This window comes from Corylus avellana, chromosome ca4 (assembly GCF_901000735.1).
Source record: "Corylus avellana chromosome ca4, CavTom2PMs-1.0".
NCBI lineage: Eukaryota > Viridiplantae > Streptophyta > Magnoliopsida > Fagales > Betulaceae > Corylus > Corylus avellana.
Genome location: NC_081544.1, coordinates 28,893,770 through 28,920,032, shown reverse-complemented (window position 1 = coordinate 28,920,032; position 26,263 = coordinate 28,893,770). Strand labels below are relative to the sequence as shown.

The 26,263-nt window shown below is 36.6% G+C and overlaps 2 protein-coding genes across 3 annotated transcripts; one reads left to right on the top strand and one right to left on the bottom strand.

The window, feature by feature from the left end:
- Positions 1-2,496: 2,496 nt before the first annotated feature.
- LOC132177680 (serine hydroxymethyltransferase 4) lies at positions 2,497-5,256 on the top strand. The gene is made up of 4 exons (XM_059590106.1): positions 2,497-3,263; positions 3,852-4,242; positions 4,334-4,435; positions 4,711-5,256. Exons 1-4 carry the CDS (start codon positions 2,586-2,588, stop codon positions 4,953-4,955), a joined length of 1,416 nt encoding a protein of 471 aa, XP_059446089.1. The 5' UTR covers positions 2,497-2,585; the 3' UTR covers positions 4,956-5,256.
- Positions 5,257-5,950: 694 nt separating this feature from the next.
- LOC132177457 (DNA repair protein RAD50) lies at positions 5,951-24,132 on the bottom strand. 2 transcript variants are annotated; one of them, XM_059589792.1, is made up of 27 exons: positions 23,874-24,132; positions 23,700-23,786; positions 23,147-23,314; positions 22,690-22,865; positions 19,496-19,610; positions 18,988-19,216; positions 18,628-18,806; positions 18,372-18,542; positions 18,058-18,162; positions 17,858-17,965; positions 17,546-17,757; positions 17,353-17,445; positions 14,633-14,760; positions 14,295-14,409; positions 14,061-14,190; positions 13,674-13,883; positions 11,753-11,961; positions 11,302-11,503; positions 9,795-9,964; positions 9,393-9,717; positions 8,575-8,700; positions 8,439-8,491; positions 7,116-7,266; positions 6,926-6,988; positions 6,713-6,846; positions 6,501-6,629; positions 5,951-6,398 (listed from the first exon to the last, which is right to left on the bottom strand). In XM_059589792.1, exons 1-27 carry the CDS (start codon positions 23,994-23,996, stop codon positions 6,359-6,361), a joined length of 3,951 nt encoding a protein of 1,316 aa, XP_059445775.1. In that variant the 5' UTR covers positions 23,997-24,132; the 3' UTR covers positions 5,951-6,358. The 2 variants fall into 2 exon arrangements, with proteins under 2 accessions (XP_059445775.1, XP_059445774.1); XM_059589791.1 differs by having other exon boundaries at positions 23,700-24,132.
- Positions 24,133-26,263: the final 2,131 nt, after the last annotated feature.

Here is a 26,263-nt window from a genome sequence, read left to right as displayed (position 1 = left end):
GATTTGAATGTATGGTTGTGACAATGAGGGTTATGTCCTATCTTTCTGACTATAATATAAAATAAATAAACTGTATTTTTAGGCTATCTGGTTAGACTGAATTTTCTATAACAGACAAAGAAAATTGGTGAACCATTCAATGAAAGCTAAGCTAAACCATACAAAGCCCATTTTGGTCAAAGAGCTAATTATAGATAACGTAGGCAACTTAAGTCAGGCCTCAAATTTATGCTCTCTTTGTTAGAGAATTGAGGTGACATAGAAGAGCATAAGCTATAAATTAAGCTAATTAATAACTCGTTAATGTTTAGGGAATAGTGTTGAGAAAAGCATAAGCTATAACATTAAGCCAATAATTATATGAACTTGTTTATCTCCAAAACAGCAAAACTCCTGGGGTTGGTGTGTGTTAGGTGAGGGTGTCATGGAAAGTCCCAACTCTTTCAATTAAAATAAAATGGCTTAAATTAAAGGGTTAAACGCATGCAACCAAGAGATTTCAGAAATTGAAGGAAATGGCAACAAGCAACAGCAGCCACGTAGACAGCAAAAAGGAGTTAGTTGTGGGAGAAGGAAGATGTCGGTATCAAGGGGGTTGGTACTCCATGGAAATGACCAAATTGGGTCTTGCCACCAACCCACGACGAACTCCCAGGGCCTGAAAGCGCTAAACTCAACGTTTTTTCCAAACCAGATTCTCCTACCATTTACCAACTATAACAATGACATGGTGACGACATCATTCATTCCTTCCCATCATCAACTGATTTTTTTTCTTCTTCTTTTAATTAAGATAAATATTGTGCCAGCAAGACTTCGTTTAGCATTAACAGGGGATTCTGTTTTGGTAAATCAATTGAGAAAACACTTGCACCTCAATTTGCTGAGTGTTAAATAAATGATTTTGGCTTAAATCAATTAAGAAAAACAGTTAAGGAGCCACTTATGCCCTTGATTAAATGATTTTTTTTTTTTTTTTAAAAAAAAAATTATGTGGAAATTAAACTTCTTATTGTTTCCATGGTATAATTACTATAAATATCATACGGTGGCCGGTTCTTCATATTTAGAAATAACACGAAATAATGAGTTGGGTATTAGTTTTATTGTTACCATTTTTGTTTGACTTCAAAAAGAAAAATTGGAATAAAGGATGGATCGAAGGCATGAATAGTCAAAGTTATTGGTTTTTGTTTGGTTAGGGTGTTGCGAAAGTGACCAATTGATTCTTAAACTTGAAAACCTGCAAAGGAGTAGTTTGATAAAATAATCAACTGGTTAGTAGAGTGGCTTTTTTTTTTCCCCTTCTAAACAAGCAATGGAAAGGGGGTTACATGATTAAAGAAACACAAAAGGAGAAAGCATCCCGACAACAAAGTCCAAATAGTAAAATGCAATGCAAATACAGTAACAAGAACTGGATCCAGTCCAAAAAGACCAAACAGCAATTAGTAGAATGGCTAGCTATGTGTTTGGCAACTGTTGAAGAGTGCCTTTGGGGATAGCAAGTGGGGGCGGGTAGAAACAACAAATAAACCAAAAATTGATGACCCTTTCTTTGTTTATATTTGCTCAGAGAAAAAAAAAAAAACAAAACACAAAATGATGTTAATATTTTAAGGCAGTGACATGGGTCAAAGAGACATGAATCATTGGGCTGGAGTTTGTAGCTTGGATCCGAACCCAAATTAAAAAGGCCAGTGAACCAACGACCTTTGAGTTTTGACAAGATTTGTAGCTTGGAAGACTAAAAACAAATTGCACTACATTAATTAATTAAACTGGGTCCACATTTCTTTAACCCAGATCTACTTTTCTCTATTTCTCGCTTAGAAAATCAAGACATAATTAGGTAAGACATCGACAACCTTCTTGTTGTTTTTCTTTGGCGGCAATACAAAGGAAAAAGGGCAATACAAAGTCTTTTTTTTTTTTAACCAAAATCTGTAACTTTCATCAATGAAATATCAAGAGTATAAAGTTTTTATAATACAGAGTATAAATGTCTGAAAAATTACAGTTAAATGCTATGAGATTACAAAGTCATAGAAATAATTGCAAGTTTTCGCTAATTCATGTACAATAATATATTGTACTTTAACTCCCCAAAATAACACTTATTGTAATATCAAAGATTCAAAATCTAACCTATGATTATAAATTACAATGAAATGGTAGTTTAAAAGAATTAAATAGTAAAAATTTAAATTTACAAATGCCTTTGCAAAATGTTAATCAATTTAAAAGATTAGCGTATTTTTCTTATTATATATATATATATATATATTTTGTTGTCTAAAAAGCTCCTAAAATATAAATTTAGAGAACACAGAAAAAAAAAAAAAAAAATGTACCCGCGTGGCGGGGGCACCACCACATGCGTACAAATCCAAGATCCACCAACAAAATAAAAGACAAATAGGCATAAATAAGAAAAGGGGTAGCCTCGTACATTCACAACCAAAGCAACTCTTATAAACTCCCCCACAAATCCCACCACCAAAATCTGTGCATTTCTTCACTCCTCTCCTCTCCTCTCCTTCGAGCCCGCCTCTCTTCCACTCTTTTCTCTCTTTCCCGCCCCAATGGATCCCGTCAGCGACTGGGGAAACACACCCCTCAACACGGTGGACCCAGAAATCCACGACCTCATTGAGAAGGAGAAGCGGCGCCAATGCCGGGGCATCGAGCTGATTGCGTCGGAGAACTTCACCTCCTTCGCCGTCATCGAGGCCCTTGGCAGCGCCCTCACCAACAAGTACTCCGAGGGCATGCCCGGCAACAGGTACTACGGAGGCAACGAGTTCATTGACGAAATCGAGAACCTTTGCAGGTCTCGCGCCCTCCAGGCCTTCCACCTCGACCCCACCAAGTGGGGCGTCAATGTGCAGCCCTACTCCGGCTCGCCTGCCAACTTCGCCGCCTACACGGCCGTGCTCCAGCCCCACGACCGCATCATGGGCTTGGATCTTCCCTCTGGCGGTCATCTCACACATGGGTACTACACCTCCGGAGGGAAGAAGATCTCGGCGACCTCGATTTACTTCGAGAGCTTGCCCTACAAGGTGTCTTTCGATACTGGGTACATCGACTACGATAAGTTGGAGGAGAAGGCCTTGGATTTCAGGCCCAGGTTGATCATTTGTGGTGGTAGTGCGTACCCCCGGGACTGGGACTACGCCAGGTTCCGCGCTGTTGCGGATAAGTGCGGCGCTCTCTTGCTCTGTGACATGGCTCACATTAGTGGCCTTGTTGCTGCGCAGGTATATTTGATCATTGATTGCTGATGCTTGATCTGTGTTTTTAATTTGATTGGGTCTTGTTGTGTGCTCTGGGTTTAGATCTGCATGTTACTTGGGGTCTGGTTGATTTTGGGAGGAACACAGTTTAGCATGTTTTGGATCTGGGTCTTTTTTATTAAAATCTAATTCGGCTTTAATTGAGTGATTGGTTGTGTAGATCTGCATTTGAGTTCTTACTTTTGTTCATGCACATTTAAAACTTAAGTGACAATTTTATAGTGCGAAATCGTTGTGCATCTTCTGGATACATTGTGTTTTGAGTTGAGTGGAGTTTAAATATATGATGTGGGAGGAAATGGGATGAATATCCTTGATTGTGGACTGCATGATTGTATTATAGTGCCGAATCTTGAATCTTACATGCAAATAATTAATTAGCTTATTGGATCCCTCCTCCTATACATGGCATCTTCGGATTCAATCTGTTAGAGCTTTGAAATAATTGCTTTGTCATTTATTTACTGTGTCTATGGATCTTAGTCTCCTACCTGACCTTTTATGATCTGGGTGTTTCTTGTCTAAAATAGTTGCTTTTATTGTTGGGTGTAGGAAGCTGCGAACCCCTTTGAATTCTGTGACATTGTCACAACCACAACCCACAAGAGCTTGAGGGGTCCTAGGGCTGGCATGATCTTCTACCGGAAGGGGCCTAAACCAGCCAAGAAGGGCCAGCCAGAGGGTGCCGTTTACGACTTTGAAGACAAGATCAATTTTGCTGTTTTCCCCTCCCTGCAGGGTGGTCCTCACAATCACCAGATTGGTGCTCTGGCTGTTGCTCTGAAACAGGCCATGGCGCCTGGGTTCAAAGCCTATGCCAAGCAAGTCAAGGCCAATGCAGTTGCCCTTGGAAACTACCTGATGGGCAAGGGATACAAGCTTGTCACTGGAGGAACTGAGAACCACCTAGTTCTCTGGGATCTTCGGCCTCTTGGGTTGACTGGTAAAAGAAATGAGTTACTTGGTTTAGAAAAAGTAACTGTTGTGGGCATGGAATTTCACTTCTGATTTATCTATGCATGGTGTTCCTGCAGGCAATAAGGTTGAAAAGCTTTGTGACTTGTGTAACATTACTGTGAACAAGAATGCTGTGTTTGGTGACAGCAGTGCCTTGGCTCCTGGAGGAGTGCGAATTGGTAAGAAATGCCAAGGATCAATTTCTTTCATTACTTCTCTGCTAATGGTTGTATGCACATCTTGTGAGAATGACTTTTTAAGACACAAATTGAGCTATATGGCAGTTCGATGTCTTATATTATATTGAAATAAGATAACATTCTTCGACATTTATGTCAAAATCACATCACCTTATGGCAACTAAACTACTTCTCTCACTTGATAATAACCCATGCAATTATTGCTCATATCTTTATCTGCATGAATAAGTAACGGTGAGTGTGTATTTTGACAGGTACCCCGGCCATGACTTCAAGAGGGTTGGTTGAGAAGGACTTCGAGCAGATAGCAGAGTTTCTTCACCAAGCTGTGAGCATCACCTTGAAGATCCAGAAGGAGCATGGAAAGCTATTGAAGGACTTCAACAAGGGCCTGGTGAACAACAAGGACATTGAGAACCTCAAGGCTGACGTTGAGAAGTTTTCGGCATCCTTCGACATGCCCGGCTTCCTGACTTCTGAGATGAAGTACAAGGATTAGGTGTAGAGCTTTTATTCATTGCTATTACAGTTTGTTGTTGTTATAAAGGTGCATAAAAAAAGAGGGAAAAGAAAAAGCGTCTTCTGCCTTTTGGCATCGTAGGCTAGCCTGCTGTTATATTTCCTGCCTTGTGCCTTTGTCGGTGTGTGTGTTATGAGAGTTTGGTATCATATCCTCTCAATAACAATCTTTTTTTTGTTTTGTGTTTTTTTTTTTTAAATATCTTGTGTCTCATGGGGAAATTAGGAGAAATCATGTTCTTATTCACCGTACTAATGAACAATAAAGTGCAAATTTGTTTTAGTTTTTGTTTTCCTTATTCTTTGGAAGCAGTGATTGGTAAAATGATATTACGATTTTTGTTAGAAGCGTCGGTCGTTATTTGTGTCAACGCATTATCATTTAACCAATTCGACCCTTTTTCCATGATGTTTTCGCAGGTATCTTTCTTTATACACTCTTTTATGTCCATGTTGATCTTTGGCAATTGTGCACAGAGAGGAGTGTTTTCACAAAACAAAAAGAAAATTGTTTTAAAAAATATATATAAAAACGGATGGAGTTAAAAGATCACGGTGGTGATCGCTTGGAGGCAACCGTTATGTTGGTGATCTCACTGCCATTGCGGGGCCGTTTGCAATTTTGGCGGCCACGGATGATGAGACGATGCTGCTAATTCCTTATATTGTCTCTATTGTTGGTATAAATCTCAAGCCTGGGAGGATTTTATTTTACTGAATTTGTTCCAAGTTGCCCTATTATTGTTTTTTTCAAGTTGAATGGAGTTTTCATAAAAATCTCGACCTTTTTTATTTTTTTTATTTATTTTTTATTTTTTTATATGAATGATTTGCTTTGGGATTAAATGGTGTTCTTATCTTGAGAATTATAGTTAAAATACTTTTTGGGATGACTTGAAATTGTTTGTTGTTCTTAATTCACAAGAGACTAAATTGTGGCTCAACATGCCATTCGTAGAGCACATGCAAAGTGCCTAAGTACACACTACCAATCTACCATTGATTTAGAATGTTTGCAATTTTCTAATTTCGGCGCCTGTCAAAGCCTCATGCAACTAATGAAATAAATACTGCTCATGTGCAAATAAAGCTGCCTTATTGCAATTCAATAAGACAGCCTTATGGGAGAGGCTGTAGCCTGTCCGAGCCCCACCTACTCAGATGGCAGCCTGAACGGCCCAGGCCTCATGTGAGAGGCTGCAAATGATCCCGGTCCCTGCTTACATGTATAACAATAACCATTCTTTCACATCTATAGCAGATGATAATTAACTATTTCCTATTACAAGAGAACACAAGCATTGTGCATTCTGTACACAACCCTTCAATATGCTGCTACATCCCAATGAATGACACCCCGCACAAGACTCGTTTGGAAAAACCTCAATCAAATATCTCCTGGGCTTCAATTATACTGTGCTGACTGAAAAACAGAGCAGGAGACATTAGTCGAACAGACAAAAACAAATAAAGAAAAAAATATCATAGTAAAACCAGTTCCAGTAAGATGAAATTATGGCCTTACTGGTCGTCCTTTGTGACGCGATAATATTTTTCTGCGTGCTGCCGCTGACCAATTAATTGGGCAAAACGCTCATCATGAGTAATCACTATCAGCTGAAAATTTTCCTGGCCCTTTCTGTCCTCCATAATTCTGCAGGAAAACGACAGAAGATGCGTAAATGCAGGCCTTTGTCCGAAAATAGACTCTCAAGTGAAGATATAGGATGTTCATACCTCAGAAGAGCTGCGGCAAGACTCTCGGCATTTGGGCCATCCAAGTTGGTGGTTGGTTCATCTAGTGCTAATATACCACAGTTGAGGCAGAAAGTCTCGGCTAAAGCCAACCGTATGATCAAGGAAGCAAGGACCTGAACTAAAAACATTAGTTTCCCAGTTCTTGTAAAAGAAAGAGGTGGTAGATAAAGTAAGCGTTCAATGATCACTCACCTTCTGCCCAGCACTACACCTTCCCCTCATTTCTAACTCTGCATCACCAGTCTGCATGACAACCTGTATAAAAAATGTGACAGAAACAAATAGAATAACAATTAACAAAGAATAAAAAGTTTGGCCAGCTCAATAATAATAATAAAAAAAAGAAAAGTAGAGGAGAACAGTTTGAAAAGGATTTCCATACCCTGTAGCTGTAGGAGCGAGTCCCAGCACCTTCAGAATCAGAATGGATACTAATGTAATCTATGTCTTGCCCTCTGTATGTTTGTTGCCACAACTCTCTTATTATTTTATTAATTTCTTCCATTTTCATTGAGTGGAATCGCATAAGTGCTCTGAAAGGAAATGGATTAGAGAAAACATAATTATTTACTATAACATTGTCATTTTACATTAGAACTTTCATGAGTAGTTTAGCACCAATATTTAGAACTATAAAATAAAGCCTTGATCCAATCCACCACTAGCTGTCTATTGCCCAAGAGAATTCCATCAAGGAAAAAAGATTAAAACCAAGTTAGATAATTAAGAAGCGTGTACTAGAAGTCAGCATGGAAGCAATATGATGCTGGGCACTAGATGGATAGACAACCAGAAGTAAATGGGTCATCCCACAGGATCCACCATCAACGGTGCAAATAGAAAGATAATGCATGGTTATGAAAGATATTGGGCCGGATTGATAGATTGTTTTTGAAGCACCAAAAAATGGTGAGCAAAATATGTTGGACAACTAAGATACAACCACTTATTGACTAGGCTTACTGATGTCCCAAAGAACGTACCTGCAGTAATGAAGTTGAGATATATGAGGAGAAGTGTAAGATAGAGAAAAGAGCTATTTAGGTTTGTCAGAAAACCAGCGTAGCACTGTTAGTGGACAATATTGATGGACAAAACTGAAACTAGTAACTTTTGGAAAATTATTGAATCACTCCTGAGTTTTAGACATTTATTAAATCACTCCCTGAGTTTCTATTTTTATCTTTTAGCTCCTTGAATTTGTCCATGTTATCCTTTTGTCCAATCCCATACAAATTCGGTCATTTTTTTGGATGGAGCTCATACAAAATTGTAACTCTTAACCTTTTTCAAAGATGAAAAAAAAAATATTAGGAGTGGCTAGCACGGCCACCCCCACAGTGGGGGTGGCTCATGTGGCCACTCTCAAACAGAGGGTCTGTGAGCCGCCCCCTAACTCATGGGTCACCCCTTTGATTTTGGGGTGGAGGGGGCAGTGTCACTGATGAAAAGGTCCATACACCCGGTGGATGGATCTTGAACTCACGACCCTACATTTGGTAATTACAAGAAGAGTTGCCATTTGAGCTAGAGCTCGTTGGCTAAAATGCAAACATAACTATATTCCAGAAGTAACAAAAAAATTGCTTCAAGAATCTGGCATCACCTAGCTTAACTGAACAAGATTTAGAAAGAATTTAAAACACATTTAAAATATAACAGCTTATAAAAGAAACATATATATATATATATATATTAAGCGTACTTGTCAAGTGCATTGTAGTATCTGTCCAGGTCCTTGTTTGCCATCTCAGTTGTCTGTTACAAAATGTTTTCCAGTTATTAATATGTACGAGTAATAAGGAGAACACCTATAAGCAATCTGGAGAAAAACATTCAACCTTAAGCTGGATTAGCTGATCAAAGTACCGATTGTCAATATCCTTGTATTGTGCCTGTTTAAGATCAATTTTGTTTTTCGAAACGTTACTTTGGTAGACAGCCACTGTTCCATGGTACCTGTTTAACTGTTATGAAAATAAAAGAGGTGTTAAATCTTTTCATTTAAGTAAAGAATGTGGCTTGAAGATACTAATTTGACAATAATGAGAAGTAAATTTAAAAGCATAAAAGGGTTGTACAACATAGAAACCTCATAAATGCATATGCATTGCAATAACAAGAAAGTATCCAACAACTACCACATTCAAGTGACTTTCCAGCTTTAGACTTCATCGAATTTTAGAATGTGTGAACTTTGCAACCACAACTTTCTTAAATACTGTAATTAGGTCTTTGTTAATTAAACTTACCTTCCACTACTTTTTCCTTTTTCTCCTTTGCCCCCTCCTCTCTCCGTATGTCTGTATAGCTGCTAGACCAAAACTAGGCCTAAAGAACCAACCAGACTTACCAGCGGGGTATTAACAAGCTTTTCCAGTGGTTGTTCCCACCCAAGTGCAGTCTCTCTCTGCCCTCACCCCTTTCCATTGCAAATAGGTTCAAAGGCTCTCACACCAAAGATAAAGCAGTGGATGGAAAAGTAAAGTCCCAAATAAAGTTCAGAAAGATTAAATGGTGGCAAACAATTCAGTTTTTTTTTTGACTAATCATGAATCAACACGTCAGTAGGACTATAATGTCCATGGTAAGAAGTGGACATCAACTACCTAAAGGGGAAGGTAAACATATAAAAATGGTGTCTGTAGGATTTAAATACCTCTGAAAGAAGTCTCTCTCTTTCCTGTGAGAGCTTTCCAAGTTCAGCTGCAAATGTTGAAACCCCACCGACCTTCAATATTCTTTCTTCCAGTGATTCAATCTCACGGGCAAGCTCATCTACTTCAGCCTTTGTTTTCCTATAATTCAAGTTGTCCTCAATATTTCGTCTTAACTGATCTTGATTCCTCATCAAGTCTTTACTTTTGTTTAATTCAGCTAAAATTTCCTGCTTCCTAATGTCGCAACTTTGAAGTTGAGATTCTGATAGAGATTGCTTTTCTTGCATTTCTTTCAACCTGTCTCCTTTCTTTAAATCATAATACCTGGTTGAACAATGTGATGGTCAAGATCAATCGTATTAGAGACTTTACACATCAAATCTCGGGTTCACAATGCTTACTCTTTAACTCTAAAAGAAATTTTAAGTAGACTCTCGACTTCCTGCTGGTAATTTCTTTTTTGTTCAGCCCGCTCCTCATATTCACAATTAAGTTTAGCTTTCAATTCATTGTAGTCACGCAGTAATTTATCTTTCTCCTTCGATAAAGGGCCAAGAGCCTCCCCCAAATGCTGAAATTAACAAGAAGATCAGTGCATTATGCAGTTCAGTACAACAACAAAACTTTCTTTACAAGAAAACTGCACAAATAAATCAAAATGTCAGAAACAGGAGAGCAAAGAGGCCTAGGTTAATGACTTTGTGGACCTAAGAGACATACAACAATAAGTATTAAGCTAGGTTTCACATACGACTAAAGACATTCAAAACCACCTACGTGACGAAACTTACTGAAATGGAAATTAGAAATATATATGCATATAAGTGCAATTAACTGATGCATCCCTTAATCAATGGCTTCACAAACTAAAGAATTACAAACTCTATTATACGACAAGAATTAAAAGAACCCTATCTCTACTTCACTAATGCTTATCCAACCCACCTCATGTATTTATGCAAAAACCCCAATTTCCTCGGGATATAGAGTGGACAAGCATAAATGGAGAGAAATTAGAGCTCCCCACATAGATAATATTCTTGATAAAAAAATTTCACTTCAAAGCCTCACAACCTCTGCGAGAGTTTGAGCATTTTTTGGGTGGTCACATTCAACCTTGTCAGAACCTAGTTACATAACCATAGATAAGATCAGGAATACCATTAACTCAAAAAGCAACTAAGTAGATTTATTACACGTCTGAGGATGGAATTTCATATTTAAAGTTACAGAGGTACCTTCATGTTGACAAAAAAATCTTCCCATGTGCAAATGATGCTTGAAGCTAATAACAGAGTGACTCTTTTTCAGGGGGTGGGAATGGGAGGATGCAACAGATAGGCCTAGACAAGTTTGATGGGTCACAGAAAATTGTTTCTAAGTCAGACCCCGACATGTTATTTCCTCATTCTCATAATGTCCTTCCAAACTAGTTTTCCAGTTTCATTTACTAGGTAATTTTTCAACACATAACCGACTTTCATGAGAACTAAACTCTTTGATCACGTTTTCCATTGTAATGGATTCTACACACTTCTGTTTGTAGTGCACAGCCACTCTCTCTCTCTCAAAAGAGAAACATTTGGAGGGAAACAGATATCCATATGCAAAACACACTATATAAAATTACATTCTTGAAATGCACAAAGAGACAGCAAATCTGAGTTCTACTCAAGTAGGAATTTTTCACTGGATACATTTAGTAATATTCCCTACAAAAATAATTATCCACAATATATTCATGAAAATACCAATAGTAGGCGAGTAAGCCATACATGTAATACTCATAGATTACTATGATATGTGAAGACAATTACCATTGGCATGAGAATTATACACGGACAAAAGCAAATTCTTGACAAACGATATAGGCAACACCAATAAATATCTTATAGATGTACAAACAACCTTCTCGTCAAGATCAACTTGACTTTTTTCCTCGGTTAAACGCTCTAACTCTTCTTCTGCCTTTTTAACATCACGCAATGTATTAGCTGCTTTGACTTTCTCCTCCCTTAGAGTGTGCCACCGAATTTGAATGTTGGATAAATCATTTTCCATATACCTCTGCTCATCCCTTAACTTCTCCAGTTCATTATGCAAACCATCCCTGGTAGTCAACAATTAAAATAGTTAAAAAAATCAAATCCAAACAGAAGCAATAAAGTATTGCAAGATGTCACAACAAGAGTTCAATAATAAATACATATTAGAAAAATATGCAGAGCTAAATGCTAAGAAATAATTAACAAATCTAAGTCAATGTCACATAAATTGAATGTGCTTACAAATGATCGTAATCAAATTGGCTGAGGAATAAAAAATAAAAATAAAAAATTGGAAAGTTCAAGTCAAGTACTTTGTGCTTTGCAATGTATTCAGCTCTAACTGAATTTCTTCCATGGTTCTCACGCCTTGCCCTCGAAAATCAAGCTTATACTCTAAATCATCAACTTGCTTTTGCCAACTTTGAATTTCTTGGAAGAGCCTGTCAGCAGTTTCAACAGGCTGCACCAAGGCCTCAACTGAGTCCTTATCAGCCTTTACTTGAGCTAAAACACCTAACACCTACACCGGAGAACAGCCATTATTGGAGCCGAAACACATAACGGTTTTAGAAAAAGATTTTTTGACTTAGCAAATAAAGAAACTTCCTGCACCAAAAAAAAAAAAAAAAAGAAAAAAAAAAGAAAAAAGAAAAGTAAAATAAGACAATATTGACACATATTAAAGCAATGTAAGGAAACCTCATTCACTCTGCACTCTGCACTCCACACTCCACGTGCCCCTCTTGTGGGCAAGTTACGGATAAGAGAGAAAAAGGAGGAGAAAGAATGAAAGGAAACAGCAATCAAATTGTTTTAGTTCTGAGATAGAGTAGAAAAGGGGTTTATTCCTTCATTCACCGTTATGGGTGTACTCTCTGTTTGTTTGATTCAAGTTCTAGCAAAATGATCATAACATACAGAATGCCACAACTAATCAAGTCAATTCATCAGAACCATGTGTCTTTACTCTTGTGCTGGTGGAAGAAATATTTTCACACCATTCTGCTCAATCAAGGGGTGAATCTTCTGTTTGATCAAAAGCAATTGCATCATTTCTCACAGCCTCAACCAACTTATAGTCCTCGTAGTGCCTCGAACTCAAACAAGTCACTCCTTAATGTTACATCTTATGAACATGACATGATCATCATGGTCATCTTCAAAACATGAGGCAAAACAGATCTTTTTTTTTTTTTTTTCCTTTTTAACTAAGCAATCACCTGCTCTTAACTAAAGTACTATTGGTTGTACTTTTTCTGTTTGTTTTGACCATAGCATTCTTACGGGTTACCAATAATATAGCCAACTCAACCCATCTGTGCCTCGTCTGAAACACTCTTGTATCGGCAGCACAAATACTTCTAAACATTAGGCTCTATAAAGGTGCATGTCATCTGTTTGATCAAAAGAAATTGAAGGTCATTTTCCACAGCCTTAACTGACATTCTCTTAGCCCTTCCTCCAGTCCTTGTAGTGACTCTTTGAACCAAGTTACTCCTTGGTGTACAAGCAATGGTCATAATGAACATGACACAACACAATCATCATAATCATTCTCAAAACACACAGAGAATCAGATCTCTCTCTCTCTCTCTCTTACACGCACACAAAAAAAAAAAAAAAGAATCAAGCAAATACTCTTAACCGAAGTTCTATTTCTTCATTACGATGGCAATTTCCTACTGTATATAGTATTATTAAAACCTCTGTAGACCAATCTAAACTATCTAAGCCGATACAATTTTTTAAGACTTAACTTGATTACAATCAAGACTTGAACCCTTTCCTTCCATCTTTTTTCCAGGCTTCTCTATTTCTTTTCTCCTAGTCTTGCAGAAATGCCATTAATATCCTATTTTTGTTGCTGGCAATTTCTACAGTTACCCCCCCCCCCAAAAAAAAAAAAGCACATAAATTAGTGACCATATCCTTAGAATTTACAAAAAAAGTCATCCTTGTGAAGAAACTTTACACACCCAACACACTGAGCAGCATGAGGTGAAAAACAATATGCAAAATGATCAAGTCTCATGTGCTAGCAGATACTTGATTCTTTTACACACTACAAGCTAAGATACTGAGGCAGTATGCAGTAAGGGAAAATACAGTACTAAAAATAGAACTTCAACGTTTGGAGGTTGTAGTGAAAAATGCACGTCACATGCTTCCCTGAAAAGTTGGCAGTATTTGGAGAGATATTTAAAAGCAAAATGTGCCAGAATTGATAATTACATCATCAAGGGCCTGAGTCTTTTCATCCAGCTCTTCGGTCAGCTCATGCAAATCTTTCTCAGCATTAGGAATTGTTTCCTTTCCAATTTTAAGATATTCTTCATAAACCATACGAAGCTTGTCTAACTGCTGAAAAAAAGATTCAGCATTTGAGGACTCCACAGCCAACACTTTCATATGCTCAGCGGAACTTGCTGCCTTCACTCTTTGCTGTAATTCACAGGGAAATATCAGCCAATTCAGCTAGAACTATAAAAAGCTCAAGGAGCTAAAGCCACCTGAGTTAACGGAAACCCCAGTGGAAGACCAAGCAATTGAAAAAATAGTGTGTGCACTACAGTCCAATGAAAAACCTGCTTTAAAATTTTGAATAATGAACATACTAACCTTTTTAACAAACTCATCTTCCTCTTCCGCAGAGAAAGGGCGCTCACAGCAAGGGCAAACGTGATGAGCACGGGCAACCCTTTCAAAAGGATCAAACATTTGCCGCATACCATCTGCAATGTTGTATTTGCTGCAGGAGATGCACCACATACAGTATAAGCACCTTAACAACCACAAAAGTGATCATTCAGATATGCATCAATTAATATTGTCTATGAAGTAAACACCAGGAACCTTTTCTGGACATCTTTTTTCTCCTTAGCTGACTCCAAGACTTTGACGTAAAAATCTATGCTAAGAGATTGCTGATCCAAGGACTGAAGTTTGGATTCAATAAATCTCTTCCTTGCTGCATGAAATCAAATTATGAAGCATTACGGAGAAAATGATTCTGTGAATTTATTTAATCTAGTCATTTGCATATATGGATGACAAATGTATGTTACATGGTTACCAGATAAGTAGAATGACATCAGAATTGTTGGCATTACACAACTACTACAACAAGACTGGTAGTATCCCAGGAAATCTCTGAAACGAATAGCAGTTATTAAGCTGTGAGTAATACTTACACTCCACATCCTTGCCACATTTGGACAGATTAGTATTAACTTCTTGTATTTTAATCTGCAACATATTCACCTCCTTCTCAGCTTCACGGGATTTTGTATTCAAGTCATCAAACTCCATTCCAATGGCCCTACACCAGGAATAATAGCAACTTGAAGAGAAGTAATAATAATAATAATAATAAAAGCATGATTCAAAACAAGAGTAATAAACACCCATAAAGTTTGCCAGGTGCCTCTAAGCTCTGACCTAAGACCCTCCAGCACAAGACAACCATAAAAAATGTCACTTAAAATTAAACAACCGATAGTGAAAACAGAAACATGCAACGAATATGAATGCAAATTCTCAACAGTGTAAAAGTGCCTATGAAAGCTGAAATGCCTTGACTTATTGTTTGGCATTCAAGCAGGTCTTTCAAACAAGACCTCGGCATGTTAAAGCAGGGATCTATCACACAGTTTCAAGATCAGGGTCAGAAATAGGATCCTAGAGTCCTAAAAACCAACTGTTATGCAAATTGATAGTTGCTCCAAGCCTCGTCTCTAGATTTGACAGTTGCACATAAACCGGCACAAATTCTAGAATCAGATTGGAATTAATCATTTAGACTTCATTGTTTTACAGCCTTATCCATATATTCCAAGGAAATAAACTCTTTGATTCACCAAGAAAAATTACCCTAAAATAGCCTCCCTACTAATTTTTTTAGAAATTATGATGCTAAATGATAAATGAGAAATTATGATTCATTTAGACTTCATTGTTTTTATGCTAAATGATAAATCATGATGCATTTTGAAAAAGAAATTCTCTGTAGAGGGAGTTGGAAGTGAACCCCGCTAAGAGCTTCCTACATCCAACCTACATCTCAAATAAGATGTCCATATAAGATTAGACCATAGTTGTCTTGGTGTAAAATTGTTTCATCCAACTCTTAGAATCAGATATAAGACTTAGCTTTGAACAGAATGCTATATATATATATATATATGAAGTGAACCCCGCTAAGAGCTTCCCACATCCAACCTACATCTCAAATAAGATGTGCATATAAGATTGGACCATAGGACAATGCACAAAGGGATGATTCTTTTGTTGTCTTGGTGTAAAATTGTATCATCCAACTCTTAGAATCAGCAATAAGACTTAGCTTTGAACAGAACACATCAATTTAAAATAACCCCAAAAAAAAAATGATAAAAAGAAGAGAAGGAATTGAAAAGAGAAGGCCATTCTCATTCAAGCCTGAAGAATAAGCAATGTATATATCTTAAAAGACATAATGTGCTGCAGAACAACAAAACCGGGACTACGCACCAGTATACACTGAAATTTTGGAACATTTGGTTATAATAGGGCCAACAAAATCCAAGAGACTACTAATGACACAAACATTCCGCACAGCCTTCTGGGTTCATAACTAACCTTAACATAACAAATAAAACGGCACCTAGAAAATAATCACCAATCATATAATGATTTTGATTATATGTTTTTGTTAGTATATAATAATTATTACAGACCTACAACAAAACATACTAATAAATATTTTTTTCCAAAAAAGATTACAAAGAAATTATAGATCAAACTATGGTACATGCTTTGAAAATAGTAGTAAAAATAACAGAAAAATATAAAGAGAGATTCTTCAAGAAAAGAGAATTCAAGTGCAAAGTCTTCATGTTGTGGGATGCTAGGAAGTTTATTGCTTATACACGTGTGCACACACACAGACATCCAACAAGTCTATTACAAATCCTTGATTTGACATTTCACCTTGCCAGTCCCAAGCCACATCAAAGAGGCCAAAGCCCAAAGGGGTATGAGATAAATAACCAGCATTAATGCTCCAATCAGTCCTACATGAATATGCTTGAAGCTAAGAAAATTTCGCCTCTGGATGCAACTTTTGCCATCTACACTGATTACAACGCAACCCTCTTTTATTTATTGTTGTTATTCATGTTATGTTCCCATTTGGAACGAAAACGGTTTAACAGCGTGGAAGATAGGCAAAAAATGAAGAAACTATCAAAAACCTAAGTGAATCTTTGAAATTTTTCTCAAATAAAAGTCTTAAGACTAATAAAACAGCCACAAGACAGAAGTGAAAGATGAAGAGCACTTTGAACCAAAAATTTCTGTCATTGCCATAATCTTCTCCTTTATATTTTCAAAGCTAATCCAAATATATTCAACAGGTGATTCCCAAACTGTAGTAAAAAAGATCTGAAAGTTATATTTCAAGCACATTCTTCAAGTGACTAAATGGTGTCAATTGATGGCACCTACAACAACTTTGATTAATTATTGGCAATGCATAGCCTGGGAGAAGACCTATGAGTTCCAGGCATTCCAGTAATATTGGCAACACAACAGAAACGTGATGTAGTGGAAAATGTGAGAAATAATACTTATGTACTAGACTCTCAGTCATTGAAGTTCTCTACCTTGATATGAAAGCTAAAATTCAAATACCATGCAGTTATACTGATTCATCCTTTTTTTTTGGTTGGGTTGGGGGGGGGGGGGGGGTGTTGGTGGGAGAATAATGAGAACAGAAAGGGTAGATTATAAGTTAAGTCATGCAATGGAACCTTACTTGATTCTGATCTTAGTAATAGATTCACAGGGCAAGAGTTACATTAACGGAGAACTGACTGCAGAAATATCATTTTATAGAAGAGTCAATAATAGATAAAAGAAATAGGTGAACAACCTTTGGGCCTGAGTAATTTCCTTTTTCAAATCTTTGTCGGGTGGAAGCCTCCCTTTCAGCACTCCTCTAATTCTGTCCTTGTACTCATCAACTCTGTAAAGAAATTAGAAAGAAAACACCACCAGCATCAAAACACAAGAATACAAGGTAACTGAAAACTTAAGCAAAGAAGCAGAAAAGAGATCTGACTAACATCTTTTTGTGTTTCTTCTTGTGATTCTCCAACTCTGCCTTCTTCAGAGACAGTTTCACTCTGTCCTCAGAATCAGCAGCCATAACGTCTTTCTCTCGATTAACAGCCTTTATCTTTTGTTCTATGCTATATAGCTCACTCTGCTTTTGACGTATGTTTGATTCAAATTCTCTTTCAGCAAGCTGATTCGTTTTTCTCTCAACCTCAATACGCTGCATGATAAGGAGAAGCATTACTTGAATACAACATAATCTGTTAGGTAAGATTAAGGTTGTGAATTCCAAGCGAGGCTAGCAAGCAGGGTCACCTCACCATGTTTTTTTCTCTTTCGTCAATGTGAGAAAGATTAACATTAGAAATTTGAAGTTCGAATGAATCACGCTCATTTTCCTTCTCTTCTATGCGTTTCAAAATGCCACTCTGCATGGATTGCAAAGGAAAAAACCCTACATGAAATGTGCAGGCATTGGCAATTGCAAAAGTTATGTAACATGCACTTTTTAAGCACAAACCTTGATCTCTAATTTGGCCTGTTTTTGCGCCTCAATATTTTTCCATCGGTCATTTGCATCCATATAGCAGTCCCATGCTGTCTTAAGTTCATATTCATTTGATTTCTGAAATAACATCCTTCCCAGTCAATGAATCTCAGAATGGTTGCTATAAAGCATTAGAGCTCTTACCTTGGATTTGAAAGGATAATTCTTTTGCTGAGTTAAATTAAAATCATTTTCATCTCCGATAGTCTAATTTCAGAAAAGAATGTCGAGAACATATATATGCATACTCCTACAAAGAAATATAAATCTAGCCAAAAAAAAGTCACCTTTTTATCCTCCATATCCTTCTCAAGATCCATCAACCTAGATTTGATTCGATTTATGAGGCTCAAAGCACCTTCATCACTGAAGGGGGTATTTGGAAGAGACCCTAGATTATGCCTTGCAAAAAGTTTTTGAATGGTGAAATCTCGTTCATTCTTCAAGGACATATGAGCCTGAAGTAAAAAGTAAAAGAGATGATCAGAAACACATTCCACACAAATTGGATGACTTCTAGATTAAAAAAGAAGTTTGAATTACTTCAGCTTCAGTTTGTAGCTTGCTAATCTCCCAGATAGATTCATTAATTGTCCTCTTAAGAAAAGAACTTTTAGTCTCTGTGTCATTCATTTCCCTCTCTAACTTGCTTATTTTAGATTCCAAAAGTGCAATCCTTTCTTCAAACTTGGTTTTCCATTCCTTCAACTCTTCATCAGTGTCTGAAAAAAACAAGCAAAAAAAATAAAACTGTTTAGAATCCCTCAATTGATCCCTAAAGAAACAAAAGTACAGCATAACAAAAAGCACCAGTACAAAGGGGAAAAAGTATGAGAACGCCAGCAAAAATAAATTGCAAGAATTGAGACAGATTATCCCGCATATGCTTAAAGCATTAAAGACCTTCATTCTCCTCAGCAAGAGCAGCATACTGTTTCTGCTGCTCCTTAAACAATGTGCTTCTTTCCGCAGTCTTTGTTGATATCAGGTCCTGTAGTTTCCGCAAATCTTTCAGCGTTATTTCAGAATGATGAATTTTAGCATCCACATTTTGGATGCTTTCCCCCAATTCCTGCATTTGTATGTTCAGAGATTCTGTTTTCTCTTGATCTTGAGCAATGCTTTCCCGAAGCTGTAAGAACACAACATCATCAACAGAACCACTCCATTAAAATCTAGGCACATTTGATATTAAACATCAAAATTTCTTGTATAAACAGTGCAACTGAAAAACTAATCAAGTTTCATAACAACTAAAATCACTTGCCTTATATCCTAATACAAGCTTAAGAATTCATAATAAGCTGAAAGTGAAGCAAAAACAGATAACCTGCAAATATATAAATATTTGTGTGTGTGTGTGTGTGTGTGTGTGTATCAAATTGTCTTAGTACGACAAAGAAGAGTAAACCTTATATGCAGCATCTTTCAAAGTTTGAAGATTCTCCAATTTCAGCTTGTAGGTCTTTATTTCTTGAGCCTGATCCTTGTGAAGTTTTTTTATAACCTCCAATGCCTTTGTGTATCTGCTCAATAATACATGACCATGTATAATTACTTAAAGTCATAAACACCAATGTAATTAACAAAAGTAAGCATGGGAAAACAGAAGGAAAAATTGAAACAAACAAATGAATATAGGACTGCATGAAGATTATACCAGCAGGCTCTGAGTGCAGTAATTATATAAGTTTCCACAAATGGTTTCAAAGATATAATTGCAATTATAATTACTGTTGAAAACAACGAAAATGCAGTTGGCTGGGTGGAAGCAAAGATGAATTTATCTTAAGGAGGATGAGTTACTTTTATTCGAAGAACTCTTTCAAGTTTGCTGTCCTATTTAATGTCACTATTCCCTATGCCAGTGGGTCTAGCAAAAAGATTACAGCCATGACAAGGAAATTTCTTGAGGGAGGGGCCAGTGATGAATAAGTATCATTTGATAGATTGGAATACAGCTTGTTCTCCTATTCAATCAGGATGCATGGGTGTAAAGGAGCATGTACTTTTGATCAAGCACAGTTGGGCAAGTAGCTTGGGAGATATGCTACAGAGTGGAGACATTTTTTGGAGGGTAGTGGGGGGTGAAATATGGGAACAAGTGGCGACAAAGGTGTACAACGGAAAAGAAATAAGAAGGGGTTGGGGGGGGGGGGAGGAGGGGCGAGGAGGAGTTCTCCAAACATATCAGTTTTGTAGTGGGGATTGGGGACTGAATTCCCTTTTGAAGTGATCTATGGTGCTAGGAGATTCCAGTAAAATTCTTTTAAGTCCCCAAGCTTTTCAGTATCATGGAGGATAGAAATGTATGTACGGCTGGTAACTCAATGGTAGGCTATTTTGGCATCCACAGTTTTAAACGGATATACAAGATATTGAGTTGATGAAGCAGCTTATGGAGTATAGTCTATTAACATCAATAGGGAGCACAATGACAAGAGGTGCTGGAGTTTGACAAGGAGTACGAAGTTTGAGATAGAATCTTATTTTTTTGATAAGTAAAGATATATTATCAAAGCGAAGAGGGGGCGCAACCCTAATACACAGGGAGTATACAAGAGTTGAGATAGAATCTTATTATCAGACTTTGAAGGTGGTTTGCGGGCAAGCTATCAATGGAAGAATATTTGGCAAGCAATGTTCCAGCAAAAGTCACTTTTTAAAAAAAATAAAATTAAAAATTAAAAAATTCTTTGATATAAAACAGCCAAAGGAAAATTCTGACAGTGCATAATCTGACAGTAGTTGGCTAGTTGGAAAGTTAGCTTTAATAAGCACCAAATTCGAGTGACTTGGAATGCAGCGCCTTTATGTTTGATGTGGCATATTTGGCGCAAGCTAAAAGCAAGGACATTTGAAGACATTGAACACTTAGTGACAAAGTTGAAGATGCCGTTTCTGAGATTGTCATTTGATTCGCCAACAACAACTAGTAGCTTATCTACTTCTTCATTTTTTTTTTTATGTTTTTGCCCTTTGTAACTTTAGACCTTAAAAGTTTTTTCATTTTTCCTGTATACTCCCCTATGTAAGATGAGCCCTTTTATTGTAATACTTTTTACTGATAACAAAATTGGACTTAATGGCTATAACTTTTGAGAATGAAAAAGAAGAAAGAATGATTTAAATGGTTTACAGAACTTATGTGAGGAAAAAAATGTAAAAGGGATGACCATCTACTACGTGACATTGACTATACGTGTGATGATATGAGAGTGTACCTGAGGATCTAATCAAGCTAATATTCAATATTAGGACAGAGGGCATGTAATTATCTAGGTTCCCTAATTCTTCTCTTCCATACCTATTGTACGTAAGTTACCATGCTTCAAAAACAAGAGTCACACTCTTTAAACACCCTAAGAATAGGCGTTAAGTCATCTATTCATATTCTTTAGGAAAAATTGGTTATTTTCCGGTGTTTGGTTGCAAACCTGAAAATGTTATGGATAACATTTTCAAGTGTTTGGTTGGAACCTGAAAATGCTATAAAAACACCACCATCACCTCACTCACCCAAAATCAGCATACAAGACAGCAAAATCACCACACAAACACCTTCAAAAACATACTCTGATCAAAACCTCAATCAAAGATCAACATCTCAAATCCAACCAATTGGCCATCCAAAAATCACAATGAACATGACTAATTAATAACCGAACACCTCAACTCCATACTGAACCCTTCAACCACTAGACACAATTCCAAATCCATTACCAATGTCACACTTAGTCTCAATAGCTAACACCGTGGCCAAGTACTTGGTATCCGGCTTCTTCAGCTTCACCTGGGTGTGGTGCTCCATCGAATGTGCATTGGTCAAGATCCTCCTCCCCCCAATGATGAACGTACTGCTCGCACTGTACTGCCTCTTCCTCTGCCACATGAGTGAGAAATTGGGCTCTGAGTGAGCGCAGAAGACCTTCACCATCGTGTCCATGGAGGGCACCACCCTCACCATAATCTCCCACTGCACCAACTCTGACACTATAGTAGTGGAGTTTGTCGTTGCTATCGTCGCCGTTGCGTGGGCAAACTCTTCGTTCCGTCTGCATGCCTAGAGTTATGGCGCTTTGCTGAAGCCACTATGTTGGCCGCAAGTTCTCATTCTTGACATTATGAGTACAACCACGAGCACGCCAAGAGGCTGATGGGTCGTTCAGGTCCGTCATGGGTTCAGTGATATAGGGACTGAGACGACATCATTTCTTGCTGCGGTGGTGTATTGGAAGTCCTTGGTCTCTTTGGTTGGCAGAAAATGTTTTATGAAAACGAAATGCATAAAACATTTTACGCCCCATTAGCCTTGTTTTCCTTGGTCAACTGAAAATGTTTTCGTTTTGACCAAAATTTTCAGCTGTCCCAAATACCCAAAAGTGGAGGAAACATTTTCTAAAAAAGTTTTGCACCAAAACAAATGGGGCCTTAATATAAACTGACTTTAACATAGCATAATTCACAAAAACTTCTAACAAACCATTAAAAGAATTCATTCTCATACAGATAATTGATGGTGTACGTACAAAATAATACAAATGACGTACAACTATATAAGTTACCTTATTTTCTTTCTAAAGACTCAAAGAAGATAAACAATACCGGGTTGCAGAGAAGATATCGTCAAATTTCTTTTTTAATGTGGAAGGATCTTGCAATGGCCAATTAGCTTCATCTTGGTGTACAAATACCACGTTTTCCAGAATAGCCTTTGAAACACCCATTAAAGCAGGGATCTCTCGATCCATGTCAGCACATCTATAGCTAAGGCAAACTTTCTGCAGTTCAGCCATATAGAGGATTAATTCAAGTTGATGTTAGACTTATGAAAACAGCGAAAATATTGCATAAAGATAGATAATCATTCTAGCCAAAGACAACATACACACTACTTTGACAGTGATAAAATCTTCTCTCAGGACAGTGTTGTATATTTAAAGATGTAATTGAGTACAGCAACAATAATGAACTAGTCAATCATAAATAATATTATCCAATCCAGTTTGTCAAAAAAGCATAAATTATAATCAGAAAAGATACGGGCGGACCAAAAACTTACCTCACCAGTGTGAGGGTTTATTGTTTGAAGCACGCTCTCAATTGCCTTATACTCCATCTTCGACGCCTTCTGCGTCAGCTGAAACGACCTAATGCACACCACATCCTTACCCACCGCTGTCTTGAATCGAAGCTTAATTTGCCCTTTTGTCTCTGTTTCCCCTGCAACCTAAAACCATCCCCAAAAACAAAATATAGGGCCTCTTTGAAGACTAAAAGTAAAATGAAAACAAGCTCCTTTTGGTTAAATGCAGGAAAATAAAAAGCATGTCACGGAAAACCCGTACGCACAGCTACCCACACAAGGATTATATTGTACTAAAACCCTGAGCACTTGAGTTCTCTCTCGCCCAAACACTAGGAAGTCAGGTATTGGAACCTTGGCCAACAATTATAAATGCTGACCTCAACAAGTTCAGTTAAGTATATGCACAATTTTAGGAAAATAAAAACAACCATAGTTTAAATAATATCATTTTCCTCAGTTTTCCCGAGAACCAAACAGAAATGGAACAATAATATCATAGTGAAATGAGAAATGGAGAGAAAGAGACCTTGGGGTCGTGAATGAAACTGTGGCCGGACCTCGCATTGGGAGGCAGCTCTCCGGTGCACGAGAGCTTCAAGCACTCTATGATGGTCTGCATGATCAAATCCAAACACTTAAAACATACCGGAAAGATGATAAATATACATGAAGGAGTGTGAGGGGTTGAGAAGTAAATTACGGTTTTGCCAGCTCCATTGGGGCCGACGATTAGGGTTAATGGCTTGAAGAAGGTGATGACGTTCTTGTTCTCCGGGTCGAAGCTCCGGATGCCTTTGATCAACATCTTATCGACGGTGCTCATCTTTCTTCTTCCTTAAAACTTTCTATTCAATTATTTCAGAATGGAATGTGAAATTGGAGGAGCTGATGATAAACATAACAAGCATCAAACTGTCGCCGGAAGTGTTGGGGTCGGCGACGGAGGAAAGGAGGGAAAGAATGAGTATTACTTCTTGTCTTAAAAGTTTTGTGAAGAGAATTAATAGAAAAATAATCAATTAAAGGAGAAAATGGAGAAAAAAGAGCTAGGAGTGTTTTTTTATTTTTTATTTTTTCCTTTCTTCTTTTAAAATTTTGAAATAAACAAAATGCTCAAGTTGTGAGTAAGGTTTTAACTCTATATCAATAGTGTCATGTGTTTAAAGTATTCAAATAATTTCTTAAAGTTATTGCCATTATCAAATAGCTCGTTTATTTCTCTCTTCCTTTTAACTTTTTAACGATGACGAGTGTCGTGTTCAATAAAAAAAAGTCATATATCTATTGAGAAATGATATGAGTTAATAAGTTCTTTATATTTAGCTCATATTCTTTTATAATCAACTATTGAATTTGTAGACTTATGTAGATTCTACATAAGTCAATTGTAGACCTCAAAAATCTAATGGTTGATTGTAAGAGAATATGAATTAAATATGAATAATTTATTGACCCTTAATATTTCTCATATCGAGAAACGTTATAGTGTAATAATAAAATCATTTTTAACTCATAAAAGTCTTAAATGACAAGAGACTACAAGCCCCATCTGCAGTTGCTATGACCCCACCCACTGATGGGACCTGTGACCTTTTGCCACCTAAAACTTTTATGAGCAAAAACTGATCTTTTTATTTCACTATATCATATCTTACATTAAATATGTTATTTTTCACGTCTGTTTTAGGTTTCTTTTTTTCTTTTTTCTTTTTTTAAATCCTCCAAGTGGAGTGGCTATTTGATATTTTTTGATTGAATAATGGTAAAATTGTACTTCTCCTCTCAATTAATAGAAGTATAAAGCCAAAATATAAGCTACATAATCATCAATTCCATTACTTTTTGTGTTTTTATTTAATAGGAATAAAATTGTAATTTATTTTAAACTAGCCAAGGATAATACACCATTTTTTGCCAAAATAGGAGGAGGAATGAGACTATTTACACTCATTTTATATCACTTAAAGTAATATGTTTTAACTTTTAAATGGTCCCTATTCACATTAATGTGATAATATCATCAACCTTGAATCAACCCTTAATAAAATTTAGGAAAAATTTCACTTAACACCACGAACTTTTATTACAATTGCAATTACTCTCATAAACTTAAAAAATTCTTAATTTAGTGTATTAATATTTCAATATTTTTTTTTTTTATTATTTCACCTATCTGTTAAAATTTTATATTAAATCATAACGGAGTTGTGTCAAAATTCTCAAAATACCCCTTTATTTTTTACGGAAACAAATTGCAAAAATTTACAAAAGTACCCACACCTAAATCTTTGTATATATATATATATATAATAGTGGTATTTTGAGAATTTTGCCATGATTTAACAAAAAATCACAATAAATTGATGAAATTGAAAAATTTTGAAATATTGATTCACTAAATTTAATGTTTTTAAAGTTTAAGAGAATAGTTGCGAAAACAGCGATAATTTATAAGGGTTAAATGAAGTTTTTTCTTACATAGTATAAAAACTCAAATCAAATAGCTAAGAGGCAGTCACATCATCTCAATAAAATGAAGTGAAATATGAGTATATGACTCTTCTTTTTTCTTTTTTTTTTTTGATGAATGTGAGTGTTGTTAAGAAATCAATTATATTTTCCAGAGCCAATGAGATACAATAATTGAAGAAAAACACACAAATAGGCAATTACAAAACACATAAATTTACGTGATTCACTAATATGGACTATGTTTACAAAGTTTCAACGATATTTTATTACTTTAAAAGAAGAACAGTATATGATGTATTAATACAAAACCATAGTCAGAAAATGACTATAAATATAACCCCCAGCCGAGTCAAAACACCAAAACAGATCAAGCCTTTACTCCATAGATTAAGCCTCATAAAAATTCTAGCTAAATTGCAGGGCTTCTAGTCAAACCTGGCCAAGTACAAAACGGGTCGAATACTAATCCAAGCTCCACGTAACAACCTAAGAGCATCCCTATTGAACTCTCAATTTCTAACATTTCTCTAAAACTTTGAACAAAATCCCCCCCCCCCCAAAAAAAAAAGCATCATGCGTATGATGTATCAAACTTCTTACCATCTTACAAAAAAAAAA

Excerpts from the sequence above, each read along its gene's own strand:
- LOC132177680 (XM_059590106.1), top strand. The coding sequence starts at position 2,586 with ATGGATCCCGTCAGCGACTGGGGAAACACACCCCTCAACACGGTGGAC. Across the intron at positions 3,264-3,851 it reads GTGGCCTTGTTGCTGCGCAG|GAAGCTGCGAACCCCTTTGA; the intron begins GTATATTTGATC and ends TGTTGGGTGTAG. Across the intron at positions 4,243-4,333 it reads TCGGCCTCTTGGGTTGACTG|GCAATAAGGTTGAAAAGCTT; the intron begins GTAAAAGAAATG and ends GTGTTCCTGCAG.
- LOC132177457 (XM_059589791.1), bottom strand. The coding sequence starts at position 23,996 with ATGAGCACCGTCGATAAGATGTTGATCAAAGGCATCCGGAGCTTCGAC. Across the intron at positions 14,410-14,632 it reads ATGTGGCAAGGATGTGGAGT|CAAGGAAGAGATTTATTGAA; the intron begins GTAAGTATTACT and ends GATTTCATGCAG. Across the intron at positions 8,492-8,574 it reads ATCAGCTAATCCAGCTTAAG|ACAACTGAGATGGCAAACAA; the intron begins GTTGAATGTTTT and ends ATTTTGTAACAG.